The sequence below is a fragment of the Xyrauchen texanus genome, chromosome 2 (genome assembly GCF_025860055.1).
Source record: "Xyrauchen texanus isolate HMW12.3.18 chromosome 2, RBS_HiC_50CHRs, whole genome shotgun sequence".
Lineage (NCBI taxonomy): Eukaryota > Metazoa > Chordata > Actinopteri > Cypriniformes > Catostomidae > Xyrauchen > Xyrauchen texanus.
Window position 1 is genome coordinate 4,968,634 of NC_068277.1, and position 17,577 is coordinate 4,986,210.

At 40.6% G+C, this 17,577-nt stretch overlaps 2 protein-coding genes across 2 annotated transcripts; both read left to right on the forward strand.

The window, feature by feature from the left end:
* Nucleotides 1–1,731: 1,731 nt before the first annotated feature.
* Nucleotides 1,732–8,317, forward strand: LOC127661748 (myosin regulatory light chain 2, smooth muscle minor isoform-like). The gene is made up of 4 exons (XM_052152610.1): nucleotides 1,732–1,888; nucleotides 4,350–4,557; nucleotides 4,767–4,928; nucleotides 7,163–8,317. The coding sequence occupies exons 2-4, from the start codon at nucleotides 4,371–4,373 to the stop codon at nucleotides 7,333–7,335; spliced, it is 522 nt and encodes a 173-aa protein (XP_052008570.1). The 5' UTR covers nucleotides 1,732–1,888; nucleotides 4,350–4,370; the 3' UTR covers nucleotides 7,336–8,317.
* A 3,214-nt stretch (nucleotides 8,318–11,531) lies between these two features.
* On the forward strand, nucleotides 11,532–17,574 carry LOC127661676 (FAST kinase domain-containing protein 3, mitochondrial-like). The gene is given in 8 exon segments (XM_052152503.1): nucleotides 11,532–11,588; nucleotides 13,103–13,837; nucleotides 13,840–14,535; nucleotides 14,618–14,706; nucleotides 15,762–15,936; nucleotides 16,754–16,823; nucleotides 16,914–17,028; nucleotides 17,333–17,574. Coding segments are annotated over 7 exon segments (1,953 nt in total). The 5' UTR covers nucleotides 11,532–11,588; nucleotides 13,103–13,128; the 3' UTR covers nucleotides 17,432–17,574.
* The last annotated feature ends 3 nt before the right edge of the window (nucleotides 17,575–17,577 follow it).

Here is a 17,577-nt window from a genome sequence, read left to right on the forward strand (position 1 = left end):
GGGGTTATCTCCAGTGCACCTACAGAATTGGGCGGTAATTCATAAATGCTCTTCCTGGAAAGTGTGTGTGTGCGTTTACACTTTTCAGGCTATGGCTGCCTAAGTTTATGAGACTTTAATGTTGTCATGAGCTTGTGTATTTTCGTACCTCATCAACGAAGCTTGGTAATACTGGAAGAAAATATGTTTGGCTGACCCTGGGAAGTAGCACGCGTATACATACAGCTGCTGTACTGCGTAATACACTAATAAACTAACCACAGGCCTAGCGACTGAATGCTATACGGTATTCTGCAGAATATATCCACTATGTATGAAGTTATAAATCTTCAGCATGCTATACTTTGCATACTTAAGCCTCATTATACCATACATGAGTGCTATAATGAGCTGTCAACATTGGGACAATGTTACATACTGTACATGCATAACAAATAACGGTATATGCCAATATGAGCTTTATAGGTCAACCCTGTTTTGTAGGGTATTAAAATAATTTTGGCAGCCATTGGACTTTCTGGTGCCCTCCTAGCCTAGGGTAAGATGGTGCCCCCCTAGGGAGTTGGTGCCCTACGCAGACTGTGTAATATGCGTGTAGGGAGCGGCGGTACTGACACAGTAATTAATTACTGTAATTAAGTTACTTTTCATTGAAAAGTAAAGTAAGGGATTACTCTTAATTTTCAAAATACATGTTTTCAGAGGCTTTGGTAGCTCAGCGAGTACTGATGCTGACTACCACCCCTGGAGTCACCAATTTGAATCCGGGGCGTGCTGAGTGACTCCAGCCAGGTCTCCTAAACAACCAAATTGGCCCGGTTCCTAGGGAGGGCAGAGTCACATGGGGAACCTCCTTGTGGTCACTATAATGTGGTTCTCGCTCTCGTGGGGTGCGGGGTGAGTTGTGCGTGGATGCTGCGGAGAATAGCGTGAAGCCTCCACATGCACTATGTCTATGTCTCCGTGGTAACGCGCTTAACAAGCCATGTGATAAGTTGCGTGGATTGACGGTCTCAGACACGGAGGCAACTGAGAATCGTCACTATGCCACCATGAGACTTAGAGCGCATTGGGAATTGGGCATTCCAAATTGGGGGAAGAAAGGTGTTTTCTAATTTAACACTGCCCCTTTAAATTCTTTGGATAGTTCATGAATAATTTATTTTAATTAATATGATTTATTTGAAAGAATTAAAAGAACAGTTTCAAGTCTATCCTTGTATTTTTCATCTGGACGAGGTTGATCAGGGTTTTAGAAAGTAATTTGAACTAAGTAATGCAATTACTTTTCAGATGGAGTAATTAGTACAGTAATCTAATTACACTGTAGAAGATGTAATTAGTATTAATTCATACATTTTTTAGAGTAACTTACCCAAAACTGTTTAAAAGTAAAGAGACAAAAACAATTAACATAATTAATATTACTTATATATATGACATTTTAATAATGTAAACATCTTATGGCTAATGGCTTAACTAACTAACAAAATATTGGTAAATGTACATTGGCTAAAAACGGGCAAAATAGATTTAACACCTTATATGGTCACGTTAAGAACGACGATTACGTAGCCAGAGTGAGGGCGTGTCTGGATAAAACCAACGTGGAATAAAAGGGGGTTTCGTAGTCATATTATATGATTAATGAATGGGAAATCATGAGAAAAGTATGGATATTACATAAAATTTATGTAACGTAAATACACACTCTTACGGCGTGCTGTTTGTTACGGTTGATTTTTACCAATCTTTATCTTTCCCCTGTGTCGCGCTCACTTGTGTAATGGTCTGGTCTGAGTAGGCTTGCGGAAGCGCCGCTGAAATCCGGAAGTTTGGGCGGTGGTTGAACGCGGTGGAGGATTCAGCAGTCGATCTCGGTTGTTAGGTGAGACGTTTCTTCTTATAAGATTTATTCTGGATTGTCTGTTTTCACGCGGCTTGTTTCGTTTCATTATTAAATTATATTTATTTGTATATAGTTACGGAAAGCGCATGTGCGCAGAGTGAATACTCGAGTTAAACAAAACCTTTTATTTTAATTTTTGTATTAACGTATGTTATCCAGTTACAATATTTAGCGAACAAACGCTCTTAAAATATTTATTCAACATGTTATTAATTGTGACAGTCTCTCGATGCCCGTGTTATTACTCTAAACATGATACCTGCTTTAGGCCGAAGGATTGAGATCTGCCCTCATTAAATTAAATGTGCTATAAATAAATCAAATGCGTCTCAGATGTTGCTATGATGATTCAGAGAGCGTCAGTGTAATGGATTATTGGTCACCGTCAAATGTTTGTCGACTTAGTTGCGATTAATCAGTTTTTAGTTGTACATTTGAAATTAAGCCTTTGTACCTGTGATTTGTTTATACGTTGTAACTTTACAAGGCTCATCAGTAAGATTTTATCTTCTGAAATGTGTCTGTAATTTAGAATTATTATTTTTTTAATTAAATATTAAGTAAAAAATATTAGGTTTCTTAATTTTCAATAGCTGGAATTTGTACTGATACAACACCACAACAACTACATTCATACATTTTGCTAAAAAAAAAAATAATAATTCACAATAACAATAAATAGTTAACAATAATTCTGAATTGTTAACATGCGTGATCACTTTATTTTGACAAATTTAAAGCCACAGAATTTCACATGAAACCTAATTTAAGTTTGCAGCACATTAAAGCACAAGTGCAAGATCAGTGCGGGATAAGTAAACTAAATATAACGAAGTAAATTAAGTATACTTTGTTATCCGCACAGTACGTGTGACGCACCTTTAATAATCTGCGTGTGGCCCAGATTTCTTGACAAGTGGATATGCATTGTTAAAGTATCCTTGGGTTGTCCGCGTTGCTCATCACATCGTGTGAATACACGACGTATGCGTGATGCAAATTTCGTCATCAGCAGCACAGTCCATGCGGGCCAGATTTTCTCGACACGCGGATGGTCCATTTCTGTGCGCAACTGTAGCACAGAAATGGACCATCCGCGTGTCGAGAAAATCTGGCCCGCATGGACTGTGCTGCTGATGACGAAATTTGCACCACGCCTGCCGTTGACTGTACTAAGAGATTATCACAAAGCAGTCGTTGTACGTGTAACGGGAGCCAGCTGGTAGAAAGCTGTGCAGTGTGTAAACCTGACCTCAAGAGGTGCACTAGCGACTGACGTTAGCCGGAGACGCCGGTTCGAGTCCCGTTCAGAGCGGGTAGAACAGGACTACCCGCACAATGGTGCCGTGACCCGGATGGGAGTGAGGTTTAGGGGGGTGAGTGTAACGGTGGCCAGCTGATAGATAGCTGTGCAATGTGTATAAACCTCACTCTCCTGACCTCAAGAGGTGCACTAGCGACTGACGCTAGCCGGAGACGCCGGTTCGAGTCCCGTTCGGAGCGGGTGGAACAGGAGCGTCACAATGGTGCCGTGACCCGGATGGTAGTGAGGTTTAGGGGGGTGAGTGTAATGGTGGCCAGCTGATAGACAGCTGTGCAGTGTGTATAAACCTCACTCTCCTGATGTAAAGAGGTGCATTAGCGACTGACGCTAGAGGCTGTAGCCTTTAGCCTCCTTGTTAAGAGCACCCGCCTCCCACGCTGGAGACGTTGGTTCGAGTCCTGTTCGGAGCGGGTAGAACGGGAGCGTCACATACGCATGATTTAGAACGTGTTCCTATTCCCTTGCAGTCAAAAGAGTATACGTTGAAAGGCAACGCAGTCGACCAGGCAAGAATCAATCCACAATCTCACTTTCCTGCAACAATAAAACACGCAGCTTTGAAATGTATATTGAGCCAAGTGGTCAGCGTGTGATTTTCGATGTTCTATTCGTCACGCGTCCTCTCGTCATCCAAAACTTTAACTGTTGTACACGTCGGAGTATAACATTTTTTTGCATTAGCTTATGTTTCCGGTCTCCTGCTTTCAGATGCATTTGAATGGGAGTGAATTGAGCACGATGTGTAGTGTGACCGCCCTTTAATACTGGAAGACTTGCCACAGCACAGCAAATACCATTCTTATTACTCTTTAGTGCTAGCTGGTGCTAAAAGATTATAACTGTTGCTTGCTGATGTGAGGCATCTTGCCTTTACAGAAGAAATGTTTCTTCATATGACTAGTTTCCTCTTGCCCTTGTTAAGATTTTACATTCTTTACGATTTATAGATCCTATCTAAACGTTTGCTTTGACCATTAAATTCCACGTCTTTTATATTTTCTTTGTTTGTAGCTAAATGCACAATTCAAGCTCCTAGCAATTAGAGCTGCAGACAAGTAGGAATTCATTAGCATTTGAGATTGCATGTGATATTTACCATGTTTGTTTATCTTGCAGCTAAAGCGAAACTCAGCCAAAATGTCGAGCAAATATCGCGCCAAGGGAAAGGCCCCCAAGAAGCGCCCTCAGCGCGCGACTTCCAACGTCTTTGCTATGTTTGACCAGTCACAGATTCAGGAATTTAAAGAAGCGTTCAACATGATTGACCAGAATCGTGATGGTTTTGTAGATAAGGAGGATCTGCACGACATGCTGGCGTCTCTCGGTAAGGTTTCACTGGCTGTCAAGACCACTATCTGTTGCCTTAACAGTTCATCCAAAAATGAAAGTTCTCATCATTTACTCACCCCCATGCCATTCGTATGACTGTCTTTATTCTGCTGAACACAAATGAAGATTTTTTGGAAGAAAAACTCATCTTTGTTTTTTGTCTCTCAGAATGATTAAATTCATATTTTCTTCACTCACTCTCAGGAAAGAACCCAGCAGATGATTATTTGGAGGCGATGATGACAGAAGCTCCTGGGCCGATAAACTTCACCATGTTTCTCACTATGTTTGGAGAGAAGCTCAATGGTACAGACCCGGAGGAAGTCATTCGTAATGCTTTTGCTTGCTTCGACGAGGAAGGAACAGGTAAAAACTTGCCTAGAATCCATGTGGGTCGTTTGCAAGATTGTTGGAGATCAAATCTTGTAAAAATCTAGTCTAATCAAGTTCATACAAATGTTATATTTGTGTCCATTTTGGTTTCATTCGTGAAAAACATTCATAGCATACCTAAGAAAAACGATTTAATTACTTCAAACATGTCCAGTGGTGTAACCATCAAATAAAAGGTGCTCCTTAAAAAAAGCGTGAGTGTACGTATTTACAAAGTAATGTTTTCAAATGTTTTTTCAAGGTACAAATATCATATATTTGAGTCACGAATATCAAGATGCTTTCTTAAGGGTTATTTCATTTGATCTGATTAAAATGTGTCTATGAAAATGTCAATGTTTAATACTTAAAAATAAAAAAAGTTATGACCAAGTTTTAACTATGTTGTATTCTGGTCATTTTTACCCAGACAACATTATATATAAAAAAAGAAAAATGATAATGTAATCCAATTGGAATAAAATTCCTTGATGTTGTTCACATTTGGTATCTGAAACCAGGCAAAAAAAATGGGAAAATATTCTTTTAAAAAAAAAAAGTGTTTTATTTTTACTTTGTTACTCTTGTTGTGTTCCCGGTCAAAAATGACCGGACATTGGAAATGAATGGATTAGACTACAAAATACAGAAATATTAAGCGTTCAGGAGCATCCCAATCCTTTAGATGAGCGCATATGTGGATGTGTGTTTGCACACACAAAGTCCTCGGACATGTGCACACTGCACACACACACAATGTGTTGAACGCCCTTTTGTGCGTTGTCTTTCCACGTACACTCTTTGAGGAATATTTCAAGATCTACTTATCATTATGTTGTGTTTGGGCTTGTTTGAATCGGGATAGTCTGCTGTAAGTGCCAATGACATACTGTAAATTTTATATGGATGTTTCAGGAAGTGACAAGGAAAAACGTGACGCAAAGACGCCCCTTGTTATTACATTTGTGTGTCAGTGGGAATTTCATACACCAACTCTCATTGCAGTTTGTCCTCCGAGTGATGTGTAAAGTCCAGAGTCTAAGCTTTAAAACGACACCTAGGGTGCGTTGGTTCGGTTCTCTTGGTCCGGACCAAAAATACATTTAGATACATTTAGTCCTGGTTCGTTTAGTGTTCACGCTGGCATTTTTAACACCGAACCTAAAGATGCAAAGGCATCAGGTAAAGTCACGACCTGATTGGACAGCTTTTATGACGTATATTTTTTGACGGAACATCCAAAACAATGCTGGCGAAATGCGCTCGTTGGATGTATATATGGTGGTATTTTTACCAGCTGAGAACAAACGACGAGTTAATAAAATGTGTAAAAGGAGTCAAAACAGCGCCAGGAATTCCTCCGTTGCACACACAAACGAAGATCTGCTGCAGGACGGCTGACGGGCGGTTCCGACGCCAGTACCGAACTGTAACGGGCAACGTAGCTCCTATGATGAGAAGAACCAGCTGTGCTTGAGGTCAGTATTAGGCAAATTCCTGTTTTGGTCCATTTAGACGTCTTAGGTCCATGTTGCGTTCATGGACCAAAAGGGGGACCGAGACCCACTTTTCAGGCGGTTGTTTGGTGCGCACAAATGTTCGGCTGGCAGCATTCACACTTGTTCAAATGAACCGCACTAACAGAGCAATCGTACCAGAGTTCGTTTTAATCGAACCAAACCTGCCAAGTGTGAACACCCCCCTATTTTGTTCAGATCAAGCAAGTGGTTATTCATCATATACATCATAATTACTAAAGAAGTCGATAAAAAGATCTAATGCAATAATATATGAAATATGAGAGATTTATAAACTATCGTATTGGGCCAGAAACACAAAAGGTGTTGGCACAACACAAGGGTTTAGGGATCCGTAATGGCTAACTGCTCCAAAAAAGGTTGGTTACACCACCTGACTTTGATTAATACTACTTATGCCAACATTTCTCTCATTCAGCTTCTAATGAGACTTCTATTCCCTTATTTAATGTCTCCGGATGGTTACACAACTTGGACATTTGTTACTTTAACAACAAATATGGAAAGGACATTGAAATCATGATCATTATAGTAGAGGTGCATTCAGGTCATTGTGTGAATTGCATTGCATCACTGAATCTACTTCTCTGTAACATAATACATCGAAATAATGAATCCGCCTTTTGACGATATTTGATGTATATCTCGATCAGTGTTGATACATGAAACATTGATTCTTTCTTCTTTAAGGCTTCATTCAGGAGGACTACTTGCGAGAGCTTCTGACCACTATGGGCGATCGCTTCACAGAGGAAGAAGTCGATGAGCTCTTCAGAGAAGCACCCATCGATAAAAAGAGCAACTTCAACTATGTGGAGTTCACCCGTATTCTCAAACATGGAGCCAAAGACAAGGATGATTAAACGGAGAACAAGTCCCCGTCTCTTCCTTTTAAAATCCCCTTTTAGGCTAGAGGAATTCTGTGCTGTCCCATGGGAACCTGACCTGAGCTCTATTATTGCATGTATGTGTATGTGACAATTAAAAGTGCACTCTGTAAAAATCTCTTTAGAGTAAGACCTGATATATGGATGGGTTATGATGTAGTCTCACTAAAAATGTTGTCACCCTATTACTAAAATCAAAAACACGTGACCGCGCATGATAACGTTATTCTGTTTGTGCTGTTTGAATTTGGTTCGTGCAACGTTGAGTTTTCAGTGTTTATTATTTCTTCATATATGCCAATTTTAACCAATTACACAATTACACTACGTTTTATGCTTCATAGGTGATGGTATTTCTAGGTTTATGGGTCTGAGCGATCATAACTTTTTCATATATTTTGTCCATGTCTAGACTTTTTATAATGGAGTGGTACTTCTAGTTTAAAGTTAGTCGGTAAGAACAATCTCAAACCTCTAAGACAGAGTCTCATTTCTCTTTGTTAAAACTGGAAAAATAAAACAAATGTGAAAGTGTTACGTTTTAGCTGCATTTGAGCTTTTCATGGCCTGAGCTAACTGTATTTTTACATTTTATAATATAAAATATTTTGAATAAATGACTCTTAAATCGATGTTTATTGTGGGGTTTCACTTTTGGATGTTGTTAATCTTGATCAAAATGACCTTTGATTTGATATCACCATGTTTAATGTTTGCTGGAAGATGCAACTGAACTTTGAGTTACTGTGATTACACCTGGTAAAAAGTCACACCTTAAGAGGGAATGTTAATGCAGCGAAAGGCAACGCCGTTTACGCCCGATTGAAAAACTCAAAACTGGCAACACTTGTTCAGTCAGATGTTTAACATGCATGCTTTCAATGCTGATACGAATGGTTGATGTTGTGACCCCTGAGTGAACACCTGTACTATAAAGGCTAAATAAACTTGCATCATGTCTGCCGTGGTTAATGTATGATTAACAAGAATATTGAATAACGGTAATGTATTAATTATAATGATATACATTGCAAAGAAAAATTATGTGAACCCTTGAAATTAGCTGGTTTTCTGCATTAATTGGCCATAAAATGGGATTGCATCTTCATCAGTCACAAGGATAGACAAACACAATGTGTTTAAGATATCAACACACAATTATAATCTTTCATGTCTTTATTGAACACATCTCATTATACATTCACAGTGCTGTGGAAAAAGTAAGTGAACCCTTTGGTCGATCCTCCTTTGTCAGCAACAACCTCAATCAAGCATTCCTGGTAGATGTGGATTAGACCTGCACAATGTTCAGAAGGAGTTTTGGACCATTCTTCCTTACAGATCTGCTTCAGTTCAGCTATATTCTGAAGATGTCTGGTGTGAACGGCTCTCTTGAGGTCATTCCACAGCATCTCTATTGGGTTAAAGTCTGGGCTCTGACTGGGCGACTCCAAAAGGTGGATTTTCTTTTTTAAATCCATTCTGTAGTGGATTTACTTTGATGTTTAGGCATCATTGTCCTGCTGCATCACTCAACTTCTACTGAGCTTCAGCTGGTGCACAGCCACCCTGACATTATCCTGTTGGATATCTTGATAAACCTGGGCATTCATTTTTCCTTCGATGATGGCAAGCGGTCCAGGCCCCTAAGTAACATTTATTCATTTGGCAGACACTTTTATCCAAAGCGACTTACAAAAGAGGAAAACATAAGTGAATCATCTGAAGGAGACAGTGGTACGAAAAGTGCCATACTACAAAGTTTCACTAGCATCAGAATAGTATACAAAACAGATTTCAGTGCAACATGATTTTTTGTGACTGGTTAAGTGCTCTTGGAAAATATGTGTTTTTAGCCAGAGTGAGTCAGCTTCACAGATGGAGTTGGGAAGGTCATTCCACCAACACGGTATGATGAAACTGAGAGTTCGGGAAAGTGTTTTGGTGCCTCTTTGTGTTGGTACAACAAGGCGACGTTCCTTAGCCGACCGCAGGCTTCTGGCAGGAGTGTAGATCTGCATAAATGATTTTAGGTATGCTGGAGCAGACCCAGTGACTGTTTTGTATGCAGCATCAGAGCCTTGAATTTAATGCGTGCATCAACTCACAGCCAGTGGAGAGAGACAAAGAGTGGTGTAACATGCGCTCCCTTAGGTTAATTAAAGACCAGACGTGCTGCTGCATTCTGGATCATTTGCAGGGGTCTAATTACACATGCAGGAAGGCCTGCAATGAGAGCATTACAGTAGTCCAGTCTAGTTATGACAAGTGACTGAACAAGCAGTTGCGTGGCATGTTCAGAGAGGAAAGGTCTTATCTTCCTGATATTGTAGAGTGTAAATCTACATGATCTTGCTGTCTTTGAGATGTGGTCTGTGGAATTTAGCTCATCATCAATGGTTACCCCTAGATTTCTGACCGTTTTGGAAGGCGAAACTGTAGTTGGACCCAGCTGCACGGTGATGTTGTGTTCAACAGCAGGATTGGCTGGAAAGACCAGGAGTTCGGTCTTGGCTGGGTTGAGTTGCAGGTGGTGTTCCTTCATCCAGGCTGAGATGTCTGCCAGACAGGCAGCGATTCGAGCAGTCACTGTGGTGTGTCGTTGGGCTGGAAAGACAAGTAGAGTTGCGTGTCATCAGCGTAGCAGTGGTAAGAGAAACCATGTGACTGAATGATGGGTCCCAGTGATGTTGTGTATATGGAGAAGAGAAGTGGCCCAAGCACTGATCCCTGAGAAAGTAACTGATGTGGCTTGGATACCTCACCTCTCCAGGCTACCTTGAAGGACCTATCTGAGAGATAGGAGGTCAACCAGTCAAGCACAGCTCCTCTGATGCCCAGAGTAGAGAGGGTGGAGAGAAGGATCTGATGGTTGAGTAGCAAAGCAGACCCAATTCATGATGCTCCCTCCCCCGTACTTCACCTTTGGGGTGATGTTTTCATGTTGGTATTACGATGCCCTTTTTTATGCCAAACATAGTGCTGCTTGTTCTTCCCAAACATTTCAACCTTAGTTTCATCAGTCCACAAAACATTTTCCCAGTAGCGTAACATTGGAAAGCAGCAGCTTCCTTCGTGGTGTCCTGTCATGGACACCATGCCCGTTTAACGTTTATTTTAACCAGTTCATATGATTCCTTCAAGTCTTTAGCTGTCACTCAAGGGTCCTTTTTTACCTCATTGAGCACTCTGTGGTGTGCACTTTGAGTCATCTTGGCTGGACGGCCACTTCTAGGGAGAGAACCTATAGTACTAAATCATCTAAATTTATAGATAATTTGACTAACTGTGGACAGATGAATATTTAAGCTATTCGAGATAACTTTTTAACCCTTTCCAGCTTTATGCAAAGCAAATATTCTCGCTCGTAGGTCTTCTGAGATCTCTTTTTTGCAAGGCATGGTCCACATCAGCTGATGCTTCTTGTTAATAGCAAACTCAAAATGTTTGAGTTGTTTTTATAAGTCAAAATGGCTCTAACCCACACCTCCAGTCTCGTTTATTTAATTGGATGTCAGGTTTGCCAAATCCTGACTCTAATTAGATTTGTTGACATCTTTCGGGGTTCACATTTTCACAGCACTGTGAAAGTTTAATGGGATGTGTTCAATAAAGACATTTTTTGTGTTGTTAGCTTAAGCACACTGTGTTTGTCTATACTTGTGAATTTGTTGAAGATGAGATCACATTTTATGATCAATTAATGCAGAAAACCAGCTGATACCAAAGGGTTCACATACTTTTTCTTGTCATTGTATGTTCATATTATAAAATACAACTAACAATAATAATATCATTATAAATATGTTTGTAATAGAATAAATGATAAAATACCTTTATTATTACTAAATTATTTTAAAAACATGTGTATATATATAGTAATAATTAAAGGTTTTATAACATATATATCCATGAATTTGAAATATAACAAAATATTTAATGTAAATATAATATAAAATGTGTTCTTATCTCAGACTCTTTAATTCAGAGTATTTTACAAATATAGTAAATAAAATCGATTTCAAATAAAAAAAAAATATATATATATATAAAATCAAATTCTTGAATAAGTAAAAACAATAACAATGACGAGGGCGGAGTCTCGCCATACTCTTTCCCCGCCTACAAGAACGTAATGACCAATCAGAATCCAGCTTTAAGAGTTCATGCGCAGTAGATGCAGAACCATGCCGAGTTCGGGTAATCTGCACTCCTCTGATGTTTCCGAGGTAACTGTGTTTCGTTTGATCTTATTGTTCAGTGTTTGTGTAAATTACATCATGAAACGGTGACTGTGTACCGTTCGTTGTATCGATGAATATTTTCTGTGGTTTATTCTCGATTTCACGCGACCACAGCTCTATAACACGACTTCCGCATGAGGCACAAGGGCAAAGCGTGTTTCATGTAGTTAGAAATAATGATAATGTTCCACTTTGTAACTCTTAATATTGTTGGCTCAGCGTTTCCTCACTACTATTTCTCAAGATTTACATGAACAAACACGAAGCACTCATGGATTAAAGTGAAGATTTATCAAATGCTGGTACTTAAATCCCCCCCAAATTTTCAGAACATGTTTATTAAATATTTCACTCCTACTTTAAAAGAAAAAAATGACATGTTGCATAAAGAAAACAAGCTTATTTTAAGAAAAAAAATGGTATTGTTTTCACGATAATTAAGCAGGCTGCACATGTCTTTACTGTAATGGGAGCTATTAATTATATTTTATTTATATAGTATGCATCGTATTGTATAATTTGGTCAATAATTGGCCGATAAATATTGGCAGCCAATGCATCGGTGCATCCCATAGCCTGTTAAAAAAGATGGACGACGCCCCTTTGCTCTTTTCCATTGGTGAGAACTGAAGCCGCCAGTGTCCCGATATGGCACTGACATCTTGGGACTTGAGTCTGCGCAGTTGCAATTTCGGGACCAGACCTGCGCAGTAGTGAGCAGGAAGTAAAGCCGCGAAATCAAGGCCCCGCCCTCACTCTCGCTGAATCAATCGCAAGCACACGCCCCTGCACTTTTGACTTATGACGGTGTGAAATAATTAATTATAGAAATTTAGATATTACATTTAAAGCTCCAATCTCCTCAGACCTCCGAAGATCCCGAAAAATAGTCAGTTGGTGCTTCAGTGACTACTTCGCTCAGAGAACCTGTCAATCACAGCTGTCAATCATGATGTCACAGCACCGTTTTTATAGCAACAAATAAATATAAACAAACTTATTTTGAAAACAAACACTTGAAATGACATCAACGTGATAGAAACGACAGTAAATGACAGAAACTATCTTTGGAAAAAAGATATGTGAAGTGTAATTTAATTGTTTAGTTGGTCTCACGTCCCGTTGAATAACATGGGGAGGCGGGGTTTATGACCTATACTAGGACCAGTCACCGGGGGGCGATCGAGACGTTTTGGCTTCACTTTTGAGGGCTTGTGCGGCACACTTGGTGCATCCCTAGTAGATTTTGTAATAAATGTTTCCAGGACTTTCTGAAAACTAAATATAGGTATTGCACTAAACGAAAAGCCACGTGTCGCTTATTTACATTTTCTTTTTTTATTATTATTGTTTTTATGTCTATAAATAAATTAACGCATTACTCCGTAAATATTGATCCATTGCATTTTTAGCTTTCATTATTATTTATGTTTCTCATTTATAACCTCTGGTTGAGTTGACCCATAACAAACATGTTCTGTCTTTTGTTGTGACTGTAGATTGAGGATGTTGTAGCACTTTTTCAATGGCCAAATCGCTGGCACTGAGCTTGCATTTGCTTAGGCATTTGGGAGCCCAAGTCCTTCAATCGTTGGTAGTGTTTCCGGGTAAGCGTCTATGCTCTCCCTGTCTTCGGACGTCCAGTGTGTATTCTCTCAGTCAAAGAGGAGTATGCACCACAACACGAGACCCACTTTTCCTGGTCGCTGGACCTGTTCGTCCTTATCAAGAGCTTCTTGCGAGTGGAAATGGCCTATCGTTGTTGCACCACCTGACTTCTGATGAGGATCACACATTTACAAACCGCTTGTCTTCCTGTACAACATCTCAGCAAGTTCTACGTCTCCTGCGATCTCACCCTGAGCTCTCGGGTGCAGCATCAGCTTCCGTCCTTCACCGATTGGCTGACTTGGAGCAGGATGGTGCCGGTGGTCTTCAGAACCCACAAGTCCTGCTGTCAGACATGGTCTTGAACAAACTTTGTCAAAGACTGGAGCAAGAGTCCGCCGTGTTGGAGGATGACGTGGTGATTCGAGCTCTAGAGGGATGCACACGGCTCTACCTTGACCCTTGGAGTTGCCTGGTGATAAGGCTGGTGTCTGAGAGTCAGGAGAGGCTAGACTCAGGACGGTTAAGTGTTGAAGCCCTCTGTGGGTTAGCGAGGGCTTTATTTGCATTGGAAGGGCCTGATTGTGGAATGCTAAAACAGGCTATGACGCAGCTCCAAAATAAAGACCGGCCCGATGGAATGCAACAGACCTAGTGGCGGTTTACCGTACGCTAGCATCTGGTTTGGGTGAGGATGGACGCTATCTGGAGCTTCTGAATGAAATGAATGCTCAAGCACTTCGATTAGCGCACCGAATGGACCCAGTTGTGGTTGGTGAGGTTTTAGGCGCTCTAGTCACACTGGGACAGACGCAAGCACTGCCACTAGTTATTGCGCTCTGCAAGCAAGCTGTCCGTCATGTGCAAAACTTCACAGATGCGGAACTGACGGTGGTGTTGTCGGCACTTATGCACTATGGACACAGTGATCACTTTCTTGTTGAAGCACTTGAGCGCCACGTGCCTAAGATCGCCTTCAGCGCTCACGCAGAAACCATAACCAAAGTGATGCAATATTTCGGGCGACGACGCATTCTTTCTCCGCCTGTTTTTAATGCGGTGGCTGAGAGTTTTGTGTACCGTGCAGAGGAGTACTCCACGTGGCAGGTGTCACAGCAGATAGTCGCGCTGGGAGTATTGGGATATGTGCCGCCTGACGCAGGGAGATTGTTCCGAAAGGTGGAGTTGGTATTGAACGCCCGATTTTCGCAATTTCACCCCAAAGCTCTTCTAGATCTACTGCACGCCTGTACTCTGCTACAGAGGTACCCGCTGAACTTCGTCTCAAAAGTCTTCAGCCCTTACTTCATGCAGCAGCTACAGGGTAAGAGAGCAAGATGTCTTTGTTTATACAGTACCACTTCGTAAAACTTTTCAATAATGTCTTTCTACTTTGCATTACAAAGCTGAGGAGGGCAGCGGAATGGATCGCACAGTGCTCGCTCAACTCACCCAACTCTACATGACTGTGAAGCTGGAGTGTCCATTCTATGACGTGAGTGAAACTGTATTATTTAGAATAAAGGGGCATTCGCAATGGACTTTAAAGTGATTGTTCACCCAAAACGTGACCAAACCATCAAACACAGCAAACATGAACCTTCCTAGAATATGCTTGCATTTCCGCTCTCCCACATTCGTAAATGGAACACAAAGTCACTTTAAAGGGGGCCAGAGTCGCACGTTCGAATCCAGGGTGTGCTGAGTGACTCCAGCCAGTCTTCCTTAGCAACAAATTGGACTGGTTGCTAGGATGGGTAGTCACTTGGGTTACCTTCCTCATGGTCGCTATATGGTGGTTCTCGCTCTCGGTGGGGCACATGGTGAGCCTTGCATGGATGCTAAGTCTAAGTATACGCGCTCAGAAAGGCATGTGCTAAGTCTCCGTGGTAACGTGCTCAGAAAGGCATGTGATAAGATGCGAGATGTGTGACTGAGATTCGTCCTACGTCACCCGACTAAGGCGAGTAACTGCGCCACCATGAGGAATCAAAGAGCTTTGGGAATTGGGCATGCCAAATTGGGGATTAAAGGGAATAAAACTAAGTCATTTTAAGCCCCCAAACATATTCTACGAAAGTATGCAAATACTTCTTGCAAACAAATACTTTGTGTCAATGCATTCAATGCATCATGCCTACTTTTTCAGTACCAACCAACAACACACTTGCAATGCGTTTGCCGAACATTTGTGTCTGCATTTGCATACTTGTGTAGATTATAGGGGCGACTGTGGCTCAGGTGGTAGAGCGGGTCGGCCACTAATCGCAGGGTTGGTGGTTTGACTCCCGGCCCACATGACTCAACATGCCGAAGTGTCCTTGGACAAGACACTGAACCCCAAGTTGCTCCCAATGGCAGACTAGCGCCTTGCATGGCAGCTCTGCCATCATTGGTGTATGAATGGGTGAATGAGACTCAGTCTAAAGGGCTTTGAATACCGTTAAGGTTAAAAAGGCCCTATATAAGTGCTGACCATTTACCATTATGTTTCTGGCCATTATATATTATGTTGCTTGTCTATTCACAACCAACAATTTGTGTTTGAAGGGTCTACGGCTGTCGCCCAAGTTTCATGTTAAGTCATTTGTGACCCCAAGTCAGTCCCTGGAAACTCAGGTGGAACCTCAACTGTACAACGCTGTGAAATCTGGACTAGTGGATCTGCTGGGAGCTCGATCCTACTTCGCTTCTAGAGTACTCACTCCATATTGCTATACACTAGGTATATATCACACATCCTGGAAGTAAAGTTAGGTTATAAATGTCTATTACAAAACTGCTCACACTAAAGGCCCAGATATACTTCACACGAAACAGAACAATGTATGGGTAATAATTTAGGACAAAATATGTCCAAAAAGGTGTTTTGCATTAGTTTTGGTGGTTCGGAACAGTGCATATGGGCGAACTTTTATGAAAACTTCTAACCGGCTGCTAAACTTCATCTTGCTGCCATTGGTCCGCATCATTGGTAAGTGTGACCTGAGGCTCCACCCACTATATGTTTTTCAGTCAGTATTCAACGTGCAAACACTGGCTTGCAAGATCATGTCATGCGTTTTTATTTCTTCTTTTAATTAGTCTACAGAAGGAATCAAATCTACTCAAGTGCCCATTAACTCGTGTGCCATCTGCAGCGAAAGCCATTCATGCATATGCCTCTTAGCATCATTCTTATGTCTGCATTTCGGCCATTATTACTCTTTTATACACACATCTTTGCAGTTGTATCAGTGTCATCATAAATTACAATAACAGAGTATAATTGGCACATATTATGGCCACGTATAGTGTGTTAGCACATCATGAAGACTGCATATATATATACATGTAAATCATCAACTTCATTTGTATTTTTACCTTACCTACACTTTTATTTTTTTTACACATTTTAGAATAATCTTAAAGGTCAACAAATCTAATAACAAGCATAAGCCTTTAGATCAAAAGGTTTTTAAAATCATAAGAACGTCCAAACGTTTGACTGGTCCTGTATCTCTGTGATTTCTATATGCTGTGAATCATCTCTCTCTCTTCAGATGTTGAGATTAAACTAGATGAGGAAGGATATGTCCTGCCTGCTTGCCATATAGATGAAGTCCACAAAAGGTAATGCACATCTTGCCGTTTGCTTTTTAAGCACATTTGTGAGAACGCTTGCACGCACTAAACCTAATGCACACATTTGTGAATGATCAGAATCGCCATCTGTATTGATGGGCCGAAACGCTTCTCTGAAAATGCAAAAGAGCTTCTGGGCAAGGAATCTATCAAGCAACGACATCTGAGGATTCTGGGATATGATGTTGTGCAGGTAAAACAATCATTCATTGTTGACTTGTATGTTGTTTGAAAAAGAGCTGCGTCAAGATACTTTACAAACAAATCTACTTTTTGTGTTTCTCAGAAGAAGAAAATCATTTTTGGGTGAACTATTCTTTGACGTGTATTTGTACTATTTTCCCAAAGATCATCATTCATCACCAAACATTATTTCAAACTAATTGCATCAGATTGATGTGAAATAAATAAATAATTTAAAGCATTTTAGCGTAACAAAATGTGGGGGTCTGAATACTTTCGGAATGCATTGTAGTTTTTTCTCTCTCTTTCAATAGATTCCTTATTATGAGTTTGAGAAACTGAAGGACAGAAAAGATGTTGTGGAATATCTTCACAAGAAGATCTTCCCTCACAGCTACAGACTCAGCTGGTGAATGCTGGATCACCAAATCCCACATCGAACTCATTTCTGAGTACATCAATGCACTTAGTGGACAGTTTGTCCCCCACATACCGAAACATGTGTTTTGTGTAAAGTACAATGTAAATTATCATAATAAAAGAACTATATGATTTTGAT